Source organism: Ranitomeya imitator, chromosome 9 (assembly GCF_032444005.1).
Source record: "Ranitomeya imitator isolate aRanImi1 chromosome 9, aRanImi1.pri, whole genome shotgun sequence".
Lineage (NCBI taxonomy): Eukaryota > Metazoa > Chordata > Amphibia > Anura > Dendrobatidae > Ranitomeya > Ranitomeya imitator.
In genome coordinates this window covers 44,268,704-44,294,385 of record NC_091290.1, presented here as the reverse complement: position 1 = coordinate 44,294,385, position 25,682 = coordinate 44,268,704, and the positions used below count along the sequence as shown (strand labels likewise).

At 42.3% G+C, this 25,682-nt stretch overlaps 2 protein-coding genes across 2 annotated transcripts in view; one reads left to right on the top strand and one right to left on the bottom strand.

The window, feature by feature from the left end:
- Positions 1 to 22,396, top strand: part of IRF7 (interferon regulatory factor 7) — a 51,175-nt gene extending 28,779 nt beyond the window's left edge. Inside the window, exon 12 of the mRNA XM_069740509.1 lies at positions 17,085 to 22,396. Coding sequence (XP_069596610.1) covers positions 17,085 to 17,246 — 162 coding nt within the window. The 3' untranslated portion in view covers positions 17,247 to 22,396. The remainder of the gene's footprint in view (positions 1 to 17,084) is intronic.
- A 2,346-nt stretch (positions 22,397 to 24,742) lies between these two features.
- Positions 24,743 to 25,682, bottom strand: part of LOC138648844 (malignant fibrous histiocytoma-amplified sequence 1-like) — a 33,659-nt gene continuing 32,719 nt past the window's right edge. Inside the window, 1 exon segment of the mRNA XM_069738795.1 lies at positions 24,743 to 24,988. Coding sequence (XP_069594896.1) covers positions 24,903 to 24,988 — 86 coding nt within the window. The 3' untranslated portion in view covers positions 24,743 to 24,902.

Below are 25,682 nucleotides of genomic sequence, written 5' to 3'. Positions count from 1 at the left end.
ACTCCTAGAGAGGGCATCAGCCTTAACATTCTTAGATCCCGGAAGATACGAGACCACAAAATCAAAACGGGAGAAAAACAGGGACCATCGAGCTTGTCTAGGATTCAGCCGCTTGGCCGACTCAAGGTAAATCAGATTCTTATGATCGGTCAGGACCACAACACGGTGTTTAGCTCCCTCAAGCCAATGTCGCCACTCCTCAAACGCCCACTTCATAGCCAACAACTCCCGATTGCCGACATCATAATTGCGTTCCGCAGGCGAAAACTTTCTGGAAAAAAAAGCACACGGTTTCATCAAAGAACCATCAGACTCCCTCTGAGACAAAACGGCCCCTGCCCCAATCTCAGAAGCGTCGACCTCAACCTGTAAAGGAAGAGAAACATCCGGCTGACGCAACACAGGGTCAGAAGTAAATCGGCGTTTAAGCTCCTGAAAGGCCTCAACAGCCTCACAGGACCAATTCGTCACATCAGCGCCTTTCTTCGTCAAATCAGTAAGGGGCTTAACCACACTGGAAAAGTTGGCAATGAAACGACGATAGAAATTGGCAAAGCCCAAAAATTTTTGAAGGCCCTTCACAGATGTGGGTTGGATCCAGTCATGAATAGCTTGGACCTTAACAGGATCCATTTCTATAGACGAGGGAGAAAAAATAAAACCCAAAAAAGAGACCTTCTGAACTCCGAATAGGTACTTAGACCCCTTCACAAACAAACAAACAAACAAAAACAAAGATATTCAAAATGGCCTTCGGGCGTATTAAATGCAGTTTTCCATTCGTCACCCTGTTTAATACGAACAAGATTATATGCCCCTCGGAGGTCAATCTTACTAAACCAACTAGCCCCCTTAATCTGAGCAAACAAATCAGTAAGCAAAGGCAAGGGGTATTGGAATTTGACCGTGATCTTATTAAGAAGACGATAATCAATACAGGGTCTCAAGGAGCCATCCTTCTTAGCAACAAAAAAGAAACCCGCTCCCAATGGTGACGAAGAGGGCCGAATATGCCCCTTCTCCAAAGACTCCTTAACATAACTCCGCATGGCGGCATGCTCTGGCACAGACAGATTGAAAAGTCGGCCCTTAGGGAACTTGCAACCAGGAATCAAGTTAATAGCACAATCACAGTCCCTGTGCGGAGGAAGGGAACTGGACTTGGGCTCCTCAAATACATCCTGGAAATCCGACAAAAACTCAGGGACATCAGAAGAGGGGGAAGAGGAAATTGACATCAAAGGAACGTCACTATGTACCCCTTGACAACCCCAACTAGTCACCGACATAGTTTTCCAATCCAGCACCGGATTATGTTCCTGTAACCATGGAAAACCCAGTACAACAACATCATGCAGGTTATGCAACAAAAGAAAACGGCAATCTTCCTGATGTGCTGGAGCCATGTACATAGTCATCTGTGTCCAGTACTGAGGTTTATCCTTGGCCAAGGGTGTAGCATCAATACCCCTCAAAGGAATAGGGCTCTGCAAAGGCTGCAAGGAAAAACCACAGCGCCTGGCGAATTCTAAGTCCATTAAGATCAGGGCAGCGCCTGAATCCACAAATGCCATGACAGAAAAGGACGACAATGAGCAAATCAGGGTCACAGATAAGAGAAATTTAGGCTGTATAGTACTAATGGTAACAGACCTAGCGACTCTCTTAGTAGGCTTAGGGCAATCAGAGATAACATGAGCAGAATCACCACAGTAAAAACACAGCCTATTCTGACGTCTGAATTCCTGCCGTTCTGTTCTAGTCAAAATCCTATCACATTGCATAGGTTCTGGACTCTGCTCAGAGGATACTGCCATATGGTGCACAGCTTTGCGCTCGCGCAGACGCCGATCGATTTGAATGGCTAGAGACATAGATTCGCTCAAACCGGCAGGCGTAGGAATGCCCACCATAACATCTTTAAGGGCTTCAGAAAGACCTTTTCTGAAAATAGCAGCCAGAGCCTCTTCATTCCATTTAGTGAGCACAGACCATTTTCTAAATTTCTGGCAGTATAACTCTGCCGCTTCCTGACCTTGACACAAGGCCAACAGGGTTTTTTTCTGCATGATCCACAGAATTAGGTTCGTCATACAATAATCCGAGCGCTTGAAAAAATGCATCAACATTCAATAATGCCGGATCCCCTGTTTCAAGAGAAAAAGCCCAGTCTTGAGGGTCACCACGCAGCAAGGATATGATGATTTTTACTTGCTGAATGGGATCACCAGAAGAACGGGGTTTCAAAGCAAAAAACAATCTGCAGTTATTTGTAAAGTTCAAAAACTTGGATCTGTCCCCAAAAAACAAATCAGGAGGAGGAATTCTAGGCTCTAAAGCCGGAGTCTGGACAAGATAGTCCTGGATACTCTGTACTCTTGCAGCAAGTTGATCCACACGAGAAAACAAACCCTGAACATCCATGCCAAAGCATATATCCTGAACCACCCAGATATCAAGAGGAAAAAAAAGACAAACCAGAGCACAGAAAAAAAATGGTTCAGAACTTTCTTTTCCTTCTTTTGAGATGCATTTAATTCATTTTTGGCCACTTGTACTGTTATGATGCGGTGGTCTAGGAGCAACACGGAACGAGCTCTGAAGGAAGTGGTAACTGTACTGACCGCAGTCCCTAAGCTCAACACAACACTAGAAGTAGCCGTGGAATGCTCCTAACTCTCCCTAGGCATCTCGTCACAGCCTAAGAGCTAACTACCCCTAAAGACAGAAGCAGGAAAACTATCTTGCCTCAGAGAAAATCCCCAAAGGATAGATTAGCCCCCCACAAATAATGACTGTGAGTGGAGAGGAAAAAGACATACACAGAATGAAACCAGGATGAGCACAGGAGGCCAGTCTAGTTTGATAGATAGGACAGGATGGAATACTATGCGGTCAGTATAAAACACTACAAAAATCCATGCAGAGTTTACAAAAAAATCTCCACACCTGACTAAAGGTGTGGAGGGTAAATCTGCTTCCCAGAGCTTCCAGCAAGACAGAATTAATTCATACTGATAACGCTGGACAAACATAGAAAGCACTGAACGGATAAGTCCACAATCTGTGAACAGAAAAGCGCAAGCAAAAACTTAGCTTTGCTGAACTGGTCAGGATAACAGGGAAATCCAAAGAGATGTGAATCCAACCAGGAACCATTTACGAGTGGCACTGGCTGAAGGAACAGCCAGGCCTAAATAGCCGAGCAGAAGAGACGATAAGTGGAGGCAGCTGAAGACAGCTAACTCCAAGGAGCAGCCATACCACTTGAAACCACAAGAGGGAGCCCAAGAGCAGAACTCACAAAAGTGCCACTTACAACCACCGGAGGGAGCCCAAGAGCGGAATTCACAACACTAACCCTATGTTTGAAGGTTAATAGTGTTATCAGACGTGACAGGTTTCCTTTAAGCAGAAGCTCTCTGTGTTGGTCACACCTCCTCTTTCAGTCAACTCTCGATGGGAGAGATATCTTGCCGTAGCTGCTACAGCACCCGGTATGTTCTTGAAAGCTACTTCCTCAGTCCCTCACACAAAGGCACCAATCTCCCAGCTGTATCAGGCGTGACATTCCCCCTCACATTCAGACATTGGCTGCCAGACGTCTCTGCTTTTGGTAACCCCCATAACCAGGGTGGTGATAATTGCTCCCACATTAATAAGTCTCACTGCTACCCGCTAGTATGGAAATCCTCACACCCTTAATATGGTATTTCTTTTGCTCAGGTAGACTAGTCTCTTACCTCCAGGACAAACTCAACATGACTGCAGCTCAGATTCTCAGAATGGAGCTTTTATGATTTCTTCCATGGCTTTATTTAAACCCCACAGTGGTACATTTTAATACTGAGGCTTACTCACCCCCACTGCTAGCTAACTAGGATGCAGGCGTTCTCTCAGGATAACCTCCTCTTATTTTTGTGTGCATCATTTGTGTGTCTGATCCCTACTGGCAGGAAATCCCTTCCTTTTATCCGAAGCTTGTTTATAGGACACTATCGGGGGTATTAGGATGTAGGCTCCGCTGACCCCTACTCTAACCTTTATCCTGGCATCTCACTTTTTAACCTAGTGCTCATTTAGAAAACAGTAGAAAACCATCTCTCACTAATGGCGGTACATCCCTCCATAGATCCCTGGAGACTTGATTTGTTGTCCAGTGACATCTACATTAGACGTTTATGGCATTAAAGGGGTATTGCTTATTAAATCTCCTATTTCTAGAGTAGTCCATAGCAATCTTATGACAGTCATGAAATTAAAGGTAATGTGCCACTATGAAAATGCAGTCTAATCGTCAGGCAGCATGTTGTAGAGCAGGTGTATCTGAGCGGATTGATAAATAGTTTTGTGAGAAAGGATTTAGTATATTTTGTGTTTTCATCATTTAATCCTTTGCTCTTTGAGGGATTATCTGTTCAGTGTCCTATTAGTGACTCCATGGAGAGATAGCAGTCACACTTATACAAAGAAGGCTGTCAGTCACTGATGGGACCGCCTACTGGGCTGAAAATCCCAGAAAGAGCCAATGATTAAAATATAGTTTAAACTGAATCTTTACTAAAAAAAAAACTACATATATCAATTTACTCCACTCCCCCTGCTCTATAGCATGGTGTCTTAGATTGGATGGCATTTTCATGGTGAAAGGTTTCCTTTAATAGCTAGTACTTTTTTTTTTTTGTAAGCAGATAATGGATCATTTTTTTTCAGACATTTAGTTCACTGTTAACAAGCATTCTGTGTGATTAAATATTATAGGATCATTATGTAATAATGTGTCCATTGAGACATATTCTTCACACTTTTGAAATAAAACCTGATTTTTTTATAGCTAAAAAAATTGCAATTACATATATATATAGAATATTGTAGAAAAGCCCAACACTATACAACCATAGACCTCATTGCAATATTTCATGAAAACAGAAAGTTTTGTAAAAAGAAATGTATACAATTCCTTGCTTATTGCAAAATCTCTTATGTCAGCAGAGCCCAAGATGCACAATGCCTGGAAAAAAATACAATTTCAGCCTGTGCAGGGTCTATACATATCCCACATATAGATCAAATCACTGAATAAACCAAAAATACACGTGCCCCAGATGCCAGTAAATATTTGTGTCACAAGTTCAGCAAACCTCTGTCTGACATACTGGGGACCTCTGCCAAGGTCTATGCAATGTCATTATGTCACTTGAGGCCTAGTCTAGCCACAAGGCTGCACGTAACATCACAATATGCATTGTTCTGTGATGTCACGATGTGGCGGGGGCCTTATAAGCAGCAGAGGTGCCCACAGTGCAGAAGTGAACATCGCCCTGGTTCAGCTGCCACTGACGACCAAACTGGTTGCTGGAACAGGGTGATTCCAATGTTTTTGCTGAATTTCAGCAACATGTTTAGGAGTTGATTCGATATGTAACTGCTCAACTTCTCACTCAGAAGTTACAAAAGATGCTCTATAACCTATAAACTTGAACACAATTTTTTCCTAATTGATAAGACAAAAAAAATCCTGCATATCACATGCCAGATCACTGGAGGATGCACAGGAGAAGTGATAACATGAGAGAAGTCCTGTACACCCCTCCCAAGATCACTGAGGGCTGCACAGGAGGGGTGATACCTTGAGAGAAGTCCTGTACACTTTTCCCTAGATCACTGGAGTCTGTACAGGAGGGGTGATAATATCAGAGAAGTCCTGTACACCCCTCCCAAGATCACTGAGGGCTGCACAGGAGGGTGATACCATGAGAGAAGTCCTGTATACTTCTCCCTAGATCACTAGAGGCTGTACAGGAGGGTGATAACATGAGAAAAGTCCTGTACACTTCTCCCTAGATCATTGGAGGCTGCACAGGAGGGGTGATAAGATGAGAGAAGTCCTGTACACTTCTCCCTAGATCATTGGAGGCTGCACAGGAGGGTGATAAGATGAGAGAAGTCCTGTACCCTTCTCCATAGATCACTGGAGGCTGCACAGAAGGGGGGATAGCGTGAGAGAAATCCTGAACACCCCCTAGATCACTGGGGACTTCACAGGAGGGGTGATAACATGAGAGAATTCTGGTACACCCCTCCGTAGATCACTGGGGTCTGTACAGGAGGGGTGATAACATGAGAGAAGTCCTGTACACCTCTCCCTAGATCACTGGAGTCTGTACAGGAGGGGTGATAACATGAGAGAAGTCCTGTACACCCCTCCCAAGATCACTGAGGGCTGAACAGGAGGGGTGATACCATGAGAGAAGTCCTGTACACTTCTCCCTAGATCACTGGAGTCTGTACAGGAGGGTGATAACATGAGAGAAGTCCTGTAAACTTCTCCCTTGATCAGTGGAGGCTGCACAGGAGGGGTGATAACATGAGAGAAGTCCTTTACAGCCCTCCCTAGATCACTGGAGGCTGCATAGGAGGGGTGATAACATGAGAGAAGTCCTGTACACGTCTCCCTAGATCACTGGAGTCTGTACAGGAAGGGTGATAACATGAGAGAAGTCCTGTACACCCCTCCCTAGATCACTGGAGTCTGTACAGGAGGGGTGATAACATGAGAGACGTTCTGTACAATGCTCCCTAGATAACTGGGCGCTGCACAGATGGGGGGATAACATGAGAGAAGTCCTGTACACCCCTCCCTAGATCACTGGAGTCTGTACAGGAGGGGTGATAACAAGAGAGAAGTTCTGTACAACGCTCCCTAGATAACTGGGGGCTGCACAGATGGGGATAACATGAGAGAAGTCCTGTACACCCCACCCTAGATCACTGGAGTCTGTACAGGAGGGGTGATAACATGAGAGAAGTTCTGTAGAAGGCTCCCTAGATCACTGGAGGCTGCATAGGAGGGGTGTTAACATGAGAGAAGTCCTGTACACTTCTTCCTAGATCACTGGAGGATAAATTGAGAAAAGTCTTGGACACGGCTCCCTAGATCACTGTAGGCTGTACAGGAGGAGAGTTGACAGTAACAAGCCGAGATCTTCATACCTGATGTCACTTGCAGTTTCAACTCTCCCACCCTCTCTTAAATTCATACAGAAACAAAAAGTGAAATCATCTAGCCCTAATATAGAATTCTAGCCATGACAAGTGTGCAAAGTACGAGGCTCCTGATTCATTAAGAGGTGCACGTCTCTTAATGAAGCAGGTGCGTTTGACGAGTGCTGTGCACCTCAACACAAATCTTATGCCAACTGTCAACACTCATCATGAGTTTGAAATGCAGCAGTCGTATGCCCCCGTCCAGCCTTGGCTCTGCCCACAATGTCGAACCAGGGCAAAAATGGCATAAGAACGCCAAAAGTCGCAAAATTTTAGCGCAGCTTTGTGTTGTGCCAAAACTTTGCCACTTTTCAAAGCTTTTTCCACCAGAATTCTAGTGTAAAATGTTTGATGAATCAGTCCCATAGTTTAAAAGCCGTCTGTCTAGTGACTATGCATCTTAGATAACTAGTCCAAAGTATGTCCTCGATGAGTGCGTTCTGTCCTATTCCCCTAGATTGACAGCTCACTACCTATGTACACATATAGGGAGAGATCTTCCAGTCTAGGGGAATGAGGTGGGGAGAAGCTGCCAGCAACATGCCTCAGACTAGTCATACTAGTCCCTGGCCGGCTTTTCAAAGTTTGTTTTAGCTGAAATAGAAAGACGTAAATGGCTGCAACGCTCAGCTGTCAGCTTCAGAAAGGCTGGTTATCAAGAATAGAGGGGTCCCCATGCTGTATTTTCAATTATATAAATAAATAATTTAAAAAACCGACATGGGTCCCACCTATTTTTGACAACCTCCAAGCTAAAGCTGACAGCTGGGGGCTGGTATTCTCAGGATGGTAAGGGCCATGGATATTGGTCCTCCCCACCCTAAAAATAGCAGCCTGCAGCCAACCAGAAAAGGTGCATCTATTAGACACGTCAATTCTAGCACTTTGCCCAGCTTTTTCCACTTGCCCTGTAGTGTTGGCAAGTAGAGTTCATATTTGTGGGGTTGATGTCACCTTTGTTTTGTCAGGTAACATCAAGCCCACGGGTTACTAATGGAGAGGCATCTATAACACACCTATCCATTACTAATCCTATAGTTATATGGTAAAAAAAAAACATGGCCAGAATAAAGTCCTTTATTTGAAATAAAACAAAACACTTTTACATTTACAGTAGTTCCATCAGCTGACACCAGTGAATGGAGGTAAACTTTATACCTCCACTCACAACTGTGCACTCCCGCTGTCTTCTGACAGCGTGGGAACAACAGCTGTCTGACCGGCGGCGATGATTTTACCACCAATCAGAAGCTATGTTTGCCACACTGTCATGCACATGACTGTTATGGCTGGCAATCAGGCAACACAGTGTGCAGTAATCAGCGCACATACAGAGATCTGGCAATAACCAAAAACAATAGGACGAGCTCTGAGACGTGGAATCTCTGTAGACTGCAGTACCTGATCTATCCTCACACAACTATAAGCAGCAGTGGATTGCGCCTATCACTACCTATGCAACTCGACACTGCCTGAGGAGCTGACTAGCCTGAAGATAGAAATACAAGCCTGACTTACCTCAGAGAAATACCCCAAAGGAATAGGCAGCCCCCCACATACAATGACTGTTAGCAAGATGAAAAGACAAACGTAGGAATGAAATAGATTCAGCAAAGTGAGGCCCGATATTCTAGACAGAGCGAGGATAGCAAAGAGAACTATGCAGTCTACAAAAAACCCTAAAACGAAAACCACGCAAAGGGGCAAAAAGACCCACCGTGCCGAACTAACAGCACGGCGGTGCACTCCTTTGCTTCTCAGAGCTTCCAGCAAAAGTTAATAGCAAGCTGGACAGAAAAAACAGAAAACAAACTAGAAGCACTTATCTAGCAGAGCAGCAGGCCAAGGAAAGATGCAGTAGCTCAGATCCAACACTGGAACATTGACAAGGAGCAAGGAAGACAGACTCAGGTGGAGCTAAATAGCAAGGCAGCCAACGAGCTCACCAAAACACCTGAGGGAGGAAGCCCAGAGACTGCAATACCACTTGTGACCACAGAAGTGAATTCAGCCACAGAATTCACAACAGTACCCCCCCCTTGAGGAGGGGTCACCGAACCCTCACCAGAACCCCCAGGCCGACCAGGATGAGCCACATGAAAGGCACGAACAAGATCTGGGGCATGGACATCAGAGGCAAAAACCCAGGAATTATCTTCCTGAGCATAACCCTTCCATTTGACCAGATACTGGAGTTTCCGTCTAGAGACACGAGAATCCAAAATCTTCTCCACAATATACTCCAATTCCCCCTCCACCAAAACAGGGGCAGGAGGCTCCACAGATGGAACCATAGGTGCCACGTATCTCCTCAACAACGACCTATGGAATACATTATGTATGGAAAAGGAGTCTGGGAGGATCAGACGAAAAGACACAGGATTGAGAATCTCAGAAATCCTATACGGACCAATAAAACGAGGTTTAAATTTAGGAGAGGAAACCTTCATAGGAATATGACGAGAAGATAACCAAACCAGATCCCCAACACGAAGTCGGGGTCCCACACGGCGTCTGCGATTAGCGAAAAGCTGAGCCTTCTCCTGGGACAAGGTCAAATTGTCCACTACCTGAGTCCAGATCTGCTGCAACCTGTCCACCACAGAATCCACACCAGGACAGTCCGAAGACTCAACCTGTCCTGAAGAGAAACGAGGATGGAACCCAGAATTGCAGAAAAATGGAGAGACCAAGGTAGCCGAGCTGGCCCGATTATTAAGGGCGAACTCAGCCAACGGCAAAAATGACACCCAATCATCCTGGTCAGCGGAAACAAAACATCTCAGATATGTTTCCAAGGTCTGATTGGTTCGTTCGGTCTGGCCATTAGTCTGAGGATGGAAGGCCGAGGAGAAAGATAGGTCAATGCCCATCCTACCACAAAAGGCTCGCCAGAACCTCGAGACAAACTGGGAACCTCTGTCAGAAACAATATTCTCAGGAATGCCATGTAAACGAACCACATGCTGGAAGAACAAAGGCACCAAATCAGAGGAGGAAGGCAATTTAACCAAGGGCACCAGATGGACCATTTTAGAAAAGCGATCACAGACCACCCAAATGACCGACATTTTTTGAGAAACGGGAAGGTCAGAAATGAAATCCATCGAAATATGTGTCCAAGGCCTCTTCGGGACCGGCAAGGGCAAAAGCAACCCACTGGCACGTGAACAGCAGGGCTTAGCCCTAGCACAAATTCCACAGGACTGCACAAAAGCACGCACATCCCGCGACAGAGATGGCCACCAGAAGGATCTAGCAACCAACTCCCTGGTACCAAAGATTCCTGGATGACCGGCCAGCACCGAACAATGAAGTTCAGAGATAACTTTACTAGTCCACCTATCAGGGACGAACAGTTTCTCGGCCGGACAACGATCAGGTTTATTAGCCTGAAATTTCTGCAACACTCTCCGCAAATCAGGGGAGATGGCAGACACAATGACTCCTTCCTTGAGGATACTCGCCGGCTCAGATAACCCCGGAGAGTCGGGCACAAAACTCCTAGACAGAGCATCCGCCTTCACATTTTTAGAGCCCGGAAGGTATGAAATCACAAAATCAAAACGAGCAAAAAATAACGACCAACGGGCCTGTCTAGGATTCAAGCGCTTGGCAGACTCAAGATAAGTAAGGTTCTTATGATCAGTCAAAACCACCACGCGATGCTTAGCACCCTCAAGCCAATGACGCCACTCCTCGAATGCCCACTTCATGGCCAGCAACTCTCGGTTGCCCACATCATAATTACGCTCAGCAGCAGAAAATTTCCTGGAAAAGAAAGCACATGGTTTGAACACTGAGCAACCAGAACCTCTCTGTGACAAAACCGCCCCTGCACCAATCTCAGAAGCATCAACCTCGACCTGGAACGGAAGAGAAACATCAGGTTGACACAACACAGGGGCACAGCAAAAACGACGCTTCAACTCCTGAAAAGCTTCCACGGCAGCAGAAGACCAATTAACCAAATCAGCACCCTTCTTGGTCAAATCGGTCAATGGTCTGGCAATGCTAGAAAAATTACAGATGAAGCGACGATAAAAATTAGCAAAGCCCAGGAATTTCTGCAGACTTTTTAGAGATGTCGGCTGAGTCCAATCCTGGATGGCCTGAACCTTAACCGGATCCATCTCGATAGTAGAAGGGGAAAAGATGAACCCCAAAAATGAAACTTTCTGCACACCGAAGAGACACTTTGATCCCTTCACGAACAAGGAATTAGCACGCAGTACCTGGAAAACCATTCTGACTTGCTTCACATGAGACTCCCAATCATCTGAGAAGATCAAAATGTCATCCAAGTAAACAATCAAGAATTTATCCAGATACTCACGGAAAATGTCATGCATAAAAGACTGAAAAACAGATGGAGCATTGGCAAGTCCGAACGGCATCACCAGATACTCAAAATGACCCTCGGGCGTATTAAATGCCGTTTTCCATTCATCTCCCTGCCTGATTCTCACCAGATTATACGCACCACGAAGATCAATCTTAGTAAACCAACTAGCCCCCTTAATCCGAGCAAACAAGTCAGAAATCAATGGCAAGGGATACTGAAACTTAACAGTGATCTTATAAAGAAGGCGGTAATCAATACACGGTCTTAGCGAACCATCCTTCTTGGCTACAAAAAAGAACCCTGCTCCCAATGGTGACGACGATGGGCGAATATGTCCCTTCTCCAGGGACTCCTTCACATAACTGCGCATAGCGGTGTGTTCAGGTACGGACAAATTAAATAAACGACCCTTAGGGAATTTACTACCAGGAATCAAATCGATAGCACAATCACAATTCCTATGCGGAGGTAGGGCATCAGACTTGGACTCTTCAAATACATCCTGAAAGTCCGACAAGAACTCTGGGATGTCAGAAGGAATGGATGACGAAATAGACAAAAATGGAACATCACCATGTACTCCCTGACAACCCCAGCTGGTTACCGACATAGAGTTCCAATCCAATACTGGATTATGGGTTTGCAGCCATGGCAACCCCAACATGACCACATCATGCAAATTATGCAGTACCAGAAAGCGAATAACTTCCTGATGTGCAGGAGCAATGCACATGGTCAGCTGGGCCCAGTACTGAGGCTTATTCTTGGCCAAAGGTGTAGCATCAATTCCTCTCAACGGAATAGGACACCACAAAGGCTCCAAGAAAAATCCACAACGTTTAGCATAATCCAAATCCATCAGATTCAGGGCAGCGCCTGAATCCACAAACGCCATTACAGAATACGATGACAAAAAGCACATTAAGGTAATGGACAAAAGGAATTTGGACTGTACAGTACCAATAACGGCAGAGCTATCGAACCGCCTAGTGCGTTTAGGACAATTAGAAATAGCATGAGTAGAATCACCACAATAGAAACACAGTCTGTTCAGACGTCTGTGTTCTTGCCGTTCTACTTTAGTCATAGTCCTGTCGCACTGCATAGGCTCAGGTTTACTCTCAGACAATACCGCCAGATGGTGCACAGATTTACGCTCGCGCAAGCGACGACCGATCTGAATGGCCAAGGACATAGACTCATTCAAACCAGCAGGCATAGGAAATCCCACCATTACATCCTTAAGAGCTTCAGAGAGACCCTTTCTGAACAAAGCCGCTAGTGCAGATTCATTCCACAGAGTGAGTACTGACCACTTCCTAAATTTCTGACAATATACTTCTACATCATCCTGACCCTGGCATAAAGCCAGCAGATTTTTCTCAGCCTGATCCACTGAATTAGGCTCATCGTAAAGCAATCCCAGCGCCTGGAAAAATGCATCAACATTACTCAATGCAGAATCTCCTGGTGCAAGAGAAAACGCCCAGTCCTGTGGGTCGCCGCGCAAAAAAGAAATAATAATCAAAACCTGTTGAATAGGATTACCAGAAGAATGAGGTTTCAAGGCCAAAAATAGCTTACAATTATTTCTGAAGCTCAGGAACTTAGTTCTGTCACCAAAAAACAAATCAGGAATCGGAATTCTTGGTTCTAGCATCGATTTCTGATCAATAGTATCTTGAATCTTTTGTACATTTACAACGAGATTATCCATTGAGGAGCACAGAGCCTGAATATCCATGTCCACAGCTGTGTCCTGAAGCACTCTAATGTCTAGGGGAAAAAAAAGACTGAAGACAGAGCTAAGAAAAAAAAATGCTGTCAGGATTTCTTTTTTCCCTCTATTGGGAATCATTGGTTTGGCTCCTTGTACTGTTATGGCCGGCAATCAGGCAACACAGCGTGCAGTAATCAGCGCACATACAGAGATCTGGCAATAACCAAAAACAATAGGACGAGCTCTGAGACGTGGAATCTCTGTAGACTGCAGTACCTGATCTATCCTCACACAACTATAAGCAGCAGTGGATTGCGCCTATCACTACCTATGCAACTCGGCACTGCCTGAGGAGCTGACTAGCCTGAAGATAGAAATACAAGCCTGACTTACCTCAGAGAAATACCCCAAAGGAATAGGCAGCCCCCCACATATAATGACTGTTAGCAAGATGAAAAGACAAACGTAGGAATGAAATAGATTCAGCAAAGTGAGGCCCGATATTCTAGACAGAGCGAGGATAGCAAAGAGAACTATGCAGTCTACAAAAAACCCTAAAACGAAAACCACGCAAAGGGGCAAAAAGACCCACCGTGCCGAACTAACAGCACGGCGGTGCACTCCTTTGCTTCTCAGAGCTTCCAGCAAAAGTTAATAGCAAGCTGGACAGAAAAAACAGAAAACAAACTAGAAGCACTTCTCTAGCAGAGCAGCAGGCCAAGGAAAGATGCAGTAGCTCAGATCCAACACTGGAACATTGACAAGGAGCAAGGAAGACAGACTCAGGTGGAGCTAAATAGCAAGGCAGCCAACGAGCTCACCAAAACACCTGAGGGAGGAAGCCCAGAGACTGCAATACCACTTGTGACCACAGAAGTGAATTCAGCCACAGAATTCACAACACATGACAGCGTAGCAAGCACTCAATATTCGGGCCCCCCATTCAACTGAATGGGGTCCAGGTTCAGGGTTCGGGTCCAGGTACTGTTCTGGTACCTGAACCCGAACTTTTTGGAACTGTTCGGCCAAACTCGCCAGACCCGAACATCTAGGTGTCAGCCCATCTCTACTGGTAGATGCATAGGCTCTATGGAAAGTCTTTGTGACAACTCAAGCATTCGGCATACTGAGCACTCCGGCCCCTAGGTTTGAGAGATCAGTGGGGTCTCATGACCAATACCCCCACCAATCAACATTAGTTAGTATAAGTTAGTTATATGTTAAGAATTCTCAAGACCAATTTAACAAGGTGATACACTGTACAATTACCCAGGGCCCCAATTTCATAGTCCTTATCCCCTTCCCTAAAATCCGAGTGGCAACCTAAATTTGACATTGACCCTTTTAGCACCATAAACACTAGGAAATAGAAAACTATCCCTTTTTACGGCATTAAGCCACCAATGGATTTACACTTAACTCTTACACTAACCTAGGGCAACAGGGATTTTGTTGCAGAGCAATGGGGTCCTATTTTGCCATTTGCCCAGGGCTCTATTTTGTATAAAATTGTTCCTTAATATTAAAATTCTATAAACATTTTTATATTACTTATTACATTATTATTACTATAAAATGTTTATTTGGAGGATACAAAAATATAGGTTTCTATCTCTGATATAGATCTTTACCTGGGATGATCTTGGTAGTTTTTCAGTGAATATTTAGTCATTTCTAGCATTTTCGCATTACATTTTTGTGACCCTAACCCTTTAGCTAAAACATATAGAAAACAACATTGTTAAAAATTGGTTTTACTAACAAGAGACTGGTGTTTGTAAAATGTGTCAAAATTTTATATATTCACTTACCAATTATGTGGATAATACATGTCCCAGTCGTCCAAAAAAATCCCAAGAATTGCAGTGAGGTCTTGTCTGTGTCGAGCAGAGGTCTTCTCTGAAAAAGAACCTTGTTGCTTCAACTTATATATGTTTTGTGTTAAGTTTCACTTTCCTGTTCCTAGGTTAGGATCATCCTCCTTCTTCCCCTACATGTTTCCCAACGTAACAGTTTAAATGGTTGGACTTTGATATGTGTCGAGAAAGATCACAATGATATTATTTTGCTGTGTTGGGAAATTTTCATCATATTTGTATTATATTATAATTTTTAATTTCTGGAGAAATTACTAAGAACAATGCACTAGAAGTTTGTTACAAATTGGCTTAAAAAGAGTGTAAACACCAAATTTGTTATATATTTATGACATTTTTGTACCTATCTATTCAGTTTTCACAGATGTTTGGAACATAAAAATTAGCCAAGTATAAAGTTGCAAAAATTTGCGATGTTCCTATTTTATAACAAGTTAAATTATATTTGTAATGTCATGTTATAAATCAAAATTAATTTAAATTTGTATCGATTTGCTATGTTTATTAATTCTGCATGTCATTATCGACTGGAAATTCTGAATAAACATGCGTACATTAGTATAACCATATACCAATATGAGAAAGAAAAACACGTCTGCTGTGTAGTGCGACATGGACAATTATGACATATTGGAAAGAATTAAAACTCTGAAATACTAAAATGTATTAATTATAAATTGTGAATGTTTTTCTATTTCTTTGTTTTGCAAAACAGCTTTTGACATTGCATGTCACCTATAAACCCCCCTTTTTTCACAAATTTAATTGTCTGAAGGCCTCAGGACTTGAAGAGGTTTGATTATGAATCACCTATTAATAGTATAGGTGGTAAATGTTTGATCACTGGTGGTCCTTCCGATGGTCCCCACCTCCACCGATCCTAAATACAAGGGTCCCATGTCCTCAAGTTGAATGCAGCAGTGGTCATGTAAACATTGTACTTGGCTATCTCTGTCATTTGAATACACAATGAATGGAGCAGTAGTGGGCACGTACGACTACCCCTCCATTCATTAATGACCCAGGATAGGTTGAGGTCTCAGTCAAGGAGCCTTCCTGCAATTGTACATTATTAACATATCCTATAATGAAGTGTTAAATGTTGCTCAATATATAAACCCCTTAGGTGTATGTTGGCTATATGGTAATTTTTCACTAGGTAACTATTTGGAGGAATCAAGGCTAGAAAAACAGGAGCTTCAGGTTTCTTGTATTATGTTGGTCCTGAAGTTGACTTAAGTCAAATGCAGCATTAAAGGAACCAGCAAAACTGTGGTCAATTATTATCCAGGTTGTGAGAAATACAAATCAGAGATCTGGTGGGCACAAAGACAGCTTGTCAAAGGCAGCATGGGGGCACAAAGGCAGCCATTGCCATAGTCAGTCAATACAGGGTGGTCAACAATCCAGACAATATGCAGTTAGCTTCTCTACTGGGAGTCTATCACACTGCTCCCAACAGGCAGCAATCAAGGTCTGGGAGGGCAAAAATGTTGGCCATCTTGTAAAATGTGGTAGCTTTGAACATATCGTTCTGACAGATGAATGACATTTTCTTCACTACAACTAAGAAATGCTGCAATTTTTCGTGCATTAATAACAATCCAGGCAAGGCACAGACAAACAAACAAAAGTGTAGTCAACCAATGCTTGTCCAATATAAAAATACTGAACCGCATGAATGCTCCCATAAGTGGCCATTGGAAGATTCAGATAGAGGACTCTGATTGGCTGAATTGCCTTGCACATGCCTAATTTCTTACATTGCTTGGAGTAAAGAGGTTATCCACTATTAGGACAACCCTTTCTTAAATAATATATTCCCTCTTGTAAAATTAAAATACCGTATGCTCACCTACGGTACCGGGATATTTCCAGCAGAGTTGGTTCAAGGTCTCCCCAAGCTCGAATGATGTTGTTATGAGCATAAGGATATTTTTATTTTACAAGGGGGAATATAATATTTAACAAGGCGTTGTCATTATAGTGGATAAACCCTTTAAGTTTATTTGTCCATCTTCACAGCATTTAGATGTAACTCATCACACGAAGTCATCGTTACATTCTCAGTGACATCTCGTAACTTTCTTTTCAGCTTGTTCCCAATCTCTGCACGTACCTGCATCAAGCTGCACAGCAAAATGGCGCCTCATCGCTGCACTCCGAGCTCATCAGTCTCCAGATCTCACACGGAAGTTCCTTCAACAGCGTCGACCTCAACGATGCTTATTTAATGGATTTCCAAGATTTATTTTAAGTGGTTCTCATAGTTTCTGGATGTCTCACCCATCCTATTTTTTTAGTAGGAAGACGATGATTGATATTTTCTTGCCCTTTATTTTAAACTCATTCTGTGTCTATTCTAACTTTATCTTGGTTGCTTAACCCCTAAATGACCAGACTTGTTAAGGGGCCCTAAAGGAATGGGTCATTGAGTTATTCTGCTTGAACCGCGGGCTGCAAGAATTCGACACTGGTTGAATAATTGCATTGAAGTATGTTTTTCTCTGAAAAACATTTATACTTTATTCTTCTTGTAGCAGACGGTTAATTTCTATACTCTCCACTTTTTTCTCGCTGTTATTACAGTCTAGTGGATACCTGATTTAGATTTTTTAGTATAAAATATGTTTGTCATTTTTTTATGACTTTTTTTACTGTATTTTTTTTAATCCGATTAGGGATTACCATTTTTCTTTTTTTATATGCTTAGAATGTACTAGCATAATTCTGTATGCAAATCCACTATGTTCTGTGTCACTGTGGCACAGGTGATTGTTTGTTTGCCCAAACAGTGGGCAAATTGTTCAGAAAGCCTTGGGGTCCTTTCCAGATTATCAGGGCTGACTTCACAGAAAACTTGGATGTCACAAAGGGCGAGTCCCTTGACATATCATCAATCATGGATTTGACATAACCCCTCCCCCCCTATATATTGATGGTCATTACGGGGTTACCTGCAAGCCATCATGTATAAAAACTATTTGAGGGGGGAAAAAGTGTCCAATTTTCCTATAGCCATTAATGAGATTATTTATTTTGAAATCTTATTTAGAAAAACTCAAATACGAATCTCATTGGTTGAAAATTGAAACCTTACATTCTCCACTGCAGAGAAACTACAAATATAGTCCTGTTGGCAAAATTGACCTTATTTAAAAAAAAAATAAAAAAAAAAGTCCCCAATATTTCTGATAATATCCAAATGACATAAAACCCAAGTATAGCTGACGGAACGGGGCTCCTACCATTCGATTAACAAATTACTCCCATGAAGGTTTATATCCTCTTAATATATTGCAGTCATCATATTATACAGCACTGTGAACTTACAATTGCTCATTTTGCCTTTGTACCCAGTTGATTCTTCTCTTTTCCATTAAGTCTATGACATCACGTGATTAAAAACAGACTAGCTGAATCTAAGCTCTATGTAAAAACAGCAGGTCAATTTTCCCTGTATGAGTCATCATTAGAACTACAATTTAACCACACTGCAAAGTCCCTGGCAGAGGGGACGTCATGAGAAGAGATGAGCGAATATTTCAATGTTCGGTCCGGCTCACAATTGCCGAATTTGCAATATTCGCCAATTTAGTCGTTGATTAAATCGCCCAATATAACCGAACACACATAGCACAAAAACCAGTGTTTCCCACGCTGTGTGACAGTGTAGGAAACACCGGCGTAGTGCTTGTGATCGGCAGTGAAATCATCCCCACTTGTCAGAGAGCTGCGGTTCCCACGCTGTCAGAAGTAAACGCTCAGCTGTGATCGGAGATATAAAGTTTACTTTCGGTCACTGGTGTGAGCTGATGGGACTACTGCTCTCATCAGCTGACACCTGCTGCCTCTAATAAGAGTGAGAGAAGGAGCGGCAGATGGGAGTATTCATCAGGCTAAATAAATAATTAAAAAAAAACTTGCATGAGTTCCCCTGTATTTTTGATAACCAGTAAGGCAAAACTCACAGCTGGAGGCTGCAACCCTCAGCTGTCAGCTTCAGCAAGTTTGGCTATCAAGAATAGAGGTGTCCCCACGCCATATTTTTCATTATTTAAATAAATAATTTAAAAAAAACAGTGTGGGGTCCCCCCCATTTTTGACAACCAGCCTTGCTAAAGCAGACAGCTGGGGGCTGGTATTCTCAGGCTGGTAAGGGGCCATGGATCTTGCCCCCTCCAGCCTAAAAATAGCAGCCCGTAGCTGCCCAGAAAAAGGCACATCTATTAGATGCGCCAATTCAGGCGCTTTGCCCAGCTCTTCCCACATGCCCTGTAGCGGTGGCAAGTGTGGTTCATATTTGTGGGGTTGATGTCACCTTTGTATTCTCAGGTGACATCAAGACCACGGATTAGTAATGGAGAGGTGTCAAAAAGACACCTCTCCATTACTAATCCTATAGATGTATGGTAAATAAAGACACAGCCAGAATTAAGTCCTTTATTAGAAATAAGACTAAACACAGTTTTCCATTTTATTTAAAAATAACAAACACAGCTATACTTACCTAACGCCTATTCCACTGAAGCCCTCGTTCTCCTGTAATAAAACTAAAATAAAAAACAACAATGTCCCACGCTATAATCCATGTCTGGGGGATTAATAGTTTTCTACCTGGACAGTTTCAAGATGCGACCGTCCTGGCTGAGAACCACTGGGGAATGAACTGCTGTGAGCGCAGCTTCAGTGACCGGTGGTGACATCATTGAGGTTACATCCAGTCACTGAGGCTGCATTCCCAGCCGGGCAGAACTGCTGTGACCTCAGTGAGATCCCCACTACCACCGTGAGAAAAAGTCACTGAGTTCACCGCAGTTCAAGCTCAGTGGCTTCACAGCAGATCACCATGAGAATTTCTCACCGTGATCTGCGGTGAAGCCACTGAGCTTGAACTGTGGTGACATCATCACTGACTTTTTCCCACAGTGCTGAAGTCATGGCAGTTCAGCCCTGCTGGGAATGCAGCCTCAGTGACCGGAGGTAACCTCGATGATGTCACCGCTAGTCACTGAGGCTGCGTTTGCAGCAGTTCATTCACCAGTGGTTCTCAGCCTGGACAGTCTCATCTTGGCGCTGTCCAGGTTGAAAACTATTAATCCCCCAGACATGAATTACAGCATTAGACAGAACGACAGACAGATATGGTATATTGTTGCTTTTTTATTTTAGTTTTATGACAGGAAATTTAGGGTTTTGGTGGAATAGGCGTTAGGTGAGTATAACTGTGTTTGTTATTCTTAAATAAAAAAGAAAAACTGTGTTTTGTTTTATTTCTAATAAAGGACTTTATTCTGGCTGTGTGCTTATTTACCATATAACTATAGGATTAGTAATGGATAGGTGTCTTATAGATGCCTCTCCATTACTAAGCTGTGGGCTTGATGTCACCTGAAAATACAAAGGTGACATCAACCCCACAAATATGAACCCCTCTTGCCACCATTACAGGGCAAGCGGGAAGAGCTGGGCAAAGCGCCAGAATTGGCACATATAATGAGCAATTGTAAGTGCACCGTGCTTTGTAATATGATGATTGCAATATATTAAGAGGATAAACATCTTGATGGGAGGAGGAGTGCTTCATTAGCTGAGAAAAGGCAGAAATGGCATGCACTTTTTTCTACTCTCACTAGGATATAGGGAGAGCATAGATGAACTGTGTGCTACCCTATGAGGAGGGGTAGGAACTAGTGATGAGCGAACATGCTCAGGTAAGATGTTATCTGAGCATGCTTGGATGCTAACCGAGTGTGTTCAGCATGCTCGACAAATATGTTCAAGTCCCCGCGGCTGCATGTCTCACGACTGTTAGAAAGCCGCAACACATGCAGGGATTGCCTAACAAACAAGACATGCAGCCGTGGGGACTCGAACATATTTTTCTAGCACGCCGAAGACACTCTGTTAGCATCCGAGCATGTTCAGATAACACCTTATCCGAGCACGCTCGCTCATCACTTGTATGAACCATCTGAGGCAAAATCTCACCTGGCCTCATAGAGAGAACTTCTGAGGAAGGGCTGTTACAAGCAGCGTGTTGTGCCACATACGGGCACCACTGGCGACATATATAATGCTATATATGAGCATAGTTTTGTAAATTAAAAATAGTGTAAATATTTAACTTATTTTAAGCTTTGTTGATTGTTAACTATCAAGTATTAAATTCTCTGTACAAGAGGACAGTTGCCCGGCTTATCCTTTTGCTGTGAAGCTCGGCATTTGTCTAAAATCACAAGGGATAACTGAGGGTTGCCACATGCTTAGCTGCAGGGAAAATGTAGCCTCACAAATCGCTCATTCTAATAAATGGGCAACCATGTAATAGAGGCCAGTAGGCAACAATAACAATAATAATATTAGCAAATACCTCCAATTAGAAACGTAGCATAGTTCTTCTGATTCACTACATCACTTATCCCATGTACAAGGCATTGCAGTAGCTTGCTACGACCACTCACATAGTGACAGTTAGTCGTTAGTGGACATAACCATGGATACTTAAGCTACTGAAATGCCCTGAACATAGGGTAAGCAACATAGCTAATCAGAAGAACTATACGACATTTCTAATTGGAGGTATTTGTTAGTACTATTATTATTATACTTTCTACATATTGGGAAAGGATCTTGGAGATGGGATACTCCTTTAAGCTCTTACCTAAACCTCTAAGCATGGCCACAGTCCAATAATTATTAATAAATCCCAGAAATTGTAATATACTAACATCTTACAAGCACTAATTATTCTGAATATATAAATTTTACTATATATAATATTAGGATAAGGCTACACCGTGATTGAATATGGCAAAAAAAAAGAAATCACGGATGACTGTGAATTGCTTGTAATTTAAATGTAACGTAATAAAAATCACAAACTTTGATTATTGCAGACTATTTACACAATGGAAATTATTCATGCAGGTCATTAGCAATTTATTTTTCAGAAAGCCCCCGGTTGCAATTTGTCTATATAAAAAAAAAAAATATCATGCATCACCCTCCCCAGGTCCTGAAGTGAGTCCCCATTCTGCTCTGATGTTGCCTGCAGCGCCGACGTCACATCAACAGTGCGGCAGCTAATTAGTGACTGTAGCGACTCTGCCCCAGTTGATGGTATGAGCCACTCGCAGCTGTTGAGCTCAACAACAGATACTGGGAGCAGCGGAGTCTCAGCTTTGGACGTGGGGAGGGTGAGCAAAGAATTTTTGGAAACTTTGAAATAATTCCATTAATTTAACTAAGTATAAATAGAGAATTATTTGTTATTTAGTAATAGAGATTATTTAGTATTTAGACTAGAAGTTTTGTTTTAGGTTTTAATAATACACTCACAGACACATATACACCCATTTTAGCTTTAATGTTTGCTGTAGATTAATAAATGAGTATTGAGAGTGATTCCTGATTTTTTTTGGTTTTCTTTTAGTCCATGTATATGAAATACAACAATTAAATTGCGCGCCTTATACTTTTCCTGTTTAAGGCTATGTTCACACGTTGCTTTTCTGCTGCTTTTTCTTCTGCAGCCAAAACCTGATCTCTTGGCAGTAAAAAAAAGGATCCATAAAACATTTCTGGAAAAAAGGGCAATTTGATCAAACTATTTAGTGGAAAAAGATTTTTATGTCTGAAAAAATAGTGACTATTCTGAATAAAAAAAGTTCATATGAGTTAATGAAAAAATACACAATTGCAAATGTAAAAACAGCAGGGGGAGGTGAATTGGTCGGGAATAGTTTACCTAAGGCATTGGCAGTGCATTGAGTAGGTCGGACATTGTTTACTTTCACACATTGGTCATTGGTCAGCCAACTCCTTACTTTAATACATATTACTAATTTAATTAAATTGTACTAATCCTAACTTCCATGCTCAGGGGAGGACACCAAGACATATTGGTTCAAACTTGAGAAAATCACAAAAATAAGTTGGTTTAACATCCTATTGTACCTACTTTTATTTCAGCTAAAAACGTAGCAAAAACTGATGGTACCATTTTTTTGTTGCTGTTTTGCTACTTTTTTGCACATGCTGTAGTTTAAAAAAAAAGCAGCAGATTTCCAATTCAGTCCGGAAAAATAATCAATGTGTGTGCATGTGAAATCTCATAGCTTTTGCTGGTACTGTAAAAAGCAGCTTTTTATTTGCTAAAAAAAATGCAGCAAAAACGCAACATGTGAACAGAGCCTTAGACATAATTATTGGTTCGGGAAAATAAAGTATCACAGTAAATGTATAATGTAAAGTTAGACAATATTCCCATATACTTTCAATATCAATCACTCATGGTTTACGAGATCCCTGATTGCTGAACTCTTTATTCATTACTTCCATTGAATCCAAATCAGTCCTGGTCACCTGGCACAGGCATGTGGCTCATTAGAAGGCCGAGTTCACACATTTTCAGTACGAATGATGTCCGTAAACAAATTGACATCACAAGAACAGTGCTCAGACCCATATTATTCAATTAGGCTCTTCAGATGAGCGATTTGTTTTGTTTCATATGGTATAATGGGCCACACAGGGATAGTTAGGTTAATGCGTTGAGGCGGTAGGCCAGTCTGAAGAAATGCGTTTTTAGGGCACACTTAAAACTGTGTGGATTGGGGATTAATCATATTAACCTAGGTAGTGCATTCTAAAGAATTGGCGCAGCATGTGAAAAGTCTTGGAAACGGGAGTGGGAGGTTCTGATTATTGAGGATGCTAACCTGAGGTCATTAGCGGAGCGGAGGGCACGGGTAGGGTGGTAGACTGAGACCAGAGAGGAGATGTAGGGTGGTGCTGATCCATGGAGTGCTTTGATTGAGGGTAGTAGTTTTGTACTGGATTCTGGAGTGGATGGGTAACCAGTGTAATGACTGGCACAGGGTAGAGGCATCGGTGTAACGGTTGGTGAGGAATATGATCCTGGCTGCAGCATTCAGGACAGATTGGAGAGGGGAGAGTTTGGTAAGAGGGAGGCCGATTAGTAGAGAGTTACAATAGTCCAGACGAGAATGAATAAGAGAAACAGTAAGAGTTTTTGCAGAGTCGAAAGTAAGAAAAGGGCGAATTCTAGAAATGTTTTTGAGATGCAGATAAGAAGAGCGAGCCAGTGATCGGATGTGTAGAATTCATCCCACACAAAAAAAAAACAAGTGATGAGATATAGTACCTCAAACAAGTATTCATACACCATGAACTTTTCCACATTTTTTCATATTATACACATACACTTAAATGTATTTAATTGGGATTTAATATAATATTCCAACACAAAGCAGCAAGTACTTGTGAAGGTTAAAGGAAACGATATATGGTTTTCTAAGTATTATAAAAATATAAATCTTAAAATAAATCTGAAAACTCTTTTTTACTCTTCTCCACAACTTTATCCCTGACCTGTCTGGTGTGTTCCTTGGTTTTCTTGATGCTGTTTGACCACTAATGTTCTCAAACGTCTGAGACCTTCACAGGACATCTGTAGTTAAACTGAGAATAAATTACACACAGGTGGACCTCTCCCTAATGTGACCGCAATACGCCATTGGTACAATTCTGTGTCCTAGTTTTAGGATGGGGGTTTCTCACCAAATTTGTTCGGTCTTGGTTCCTCCACCAACCATAATTCAGTCCTGATTATATTAGCCATTGTCTGGGGTTCTGATGAACTATTCTGTTCACATGGCTGTGACTAAGTGTGGTTACGGTTTTTGCTTACAGCTGTCTCTTAAGAAACAAAAAGAAGCACAAGTATAATAAAAGCAATTTTTCTTTATTTTGAGGAGCACAGTTAAGACGTTACTTCCATTAGATCAAAAGAATTTTAACAAAAAAATATAAAATATCAATGAACCTAGGAACTGCTTAAACAAATTTTCTTATAGAAATCTCATGGCATGAAACTTTCTTCTCCATTTTACTGGTGTGATACAATAGATGCCACTCCGTAGTTCGTGACATGAATTGTTGGTTGCAGTAAAGGATCTTTGGTGTGGCCTTTTTCTGTGTGTAGTAAAACATATTAAAGGAAAGTTAGTCTTAAAAGGTAGATCAACCATACAGTAACTACCGTAGAGCCATGATTGCGGAATTGGTATTTCACATAAAGAGTTAAAAATAAAACAATAAAACCTATTTTTCGCCCAGTGAGATTTTGAGTAAATTCTGGAAACACGCAGGCTTGTGGACATTTTTCCAAAAATGTGGGCTGAGGGCATACAGTCATGGCCAAAAGATTTGAGAATGACACCAAAATTATATTTTCACATGATCTGCTGCCCTCTGGTTTTTATTAGTGTTTGTCTGATGTTTATATCACATACAGAAATATAATTGCAATCATATTATGAGTACCAATAGGTTATATTGACAGTTAGAATGAGTTAATGCAGCAAGTCAATATTTGCAGTGTTGACCCTTCTTCTTCAAGACCTCTGCAATTCTCCCTGGCATGCTCTCAATCAACTTCTGGACCAAATCCTGACTGATAGCAGTCCATTCTTGCATAATCAATGCTTGCATTTTGCCAGAATTTGTTGGTTTTTGTTTGTCCACCCGTCTCTTGATGATTGACCACAAGTTCTCAATGGGATTAAGATCTGGGGAGTTTCCAGGCCATGGACCCAAAATCTCTATGTTTTGTTCCATGAGCCATTTAGTTATCACCTTTGCTTTATGGCAAGGTGCTCCATCATGC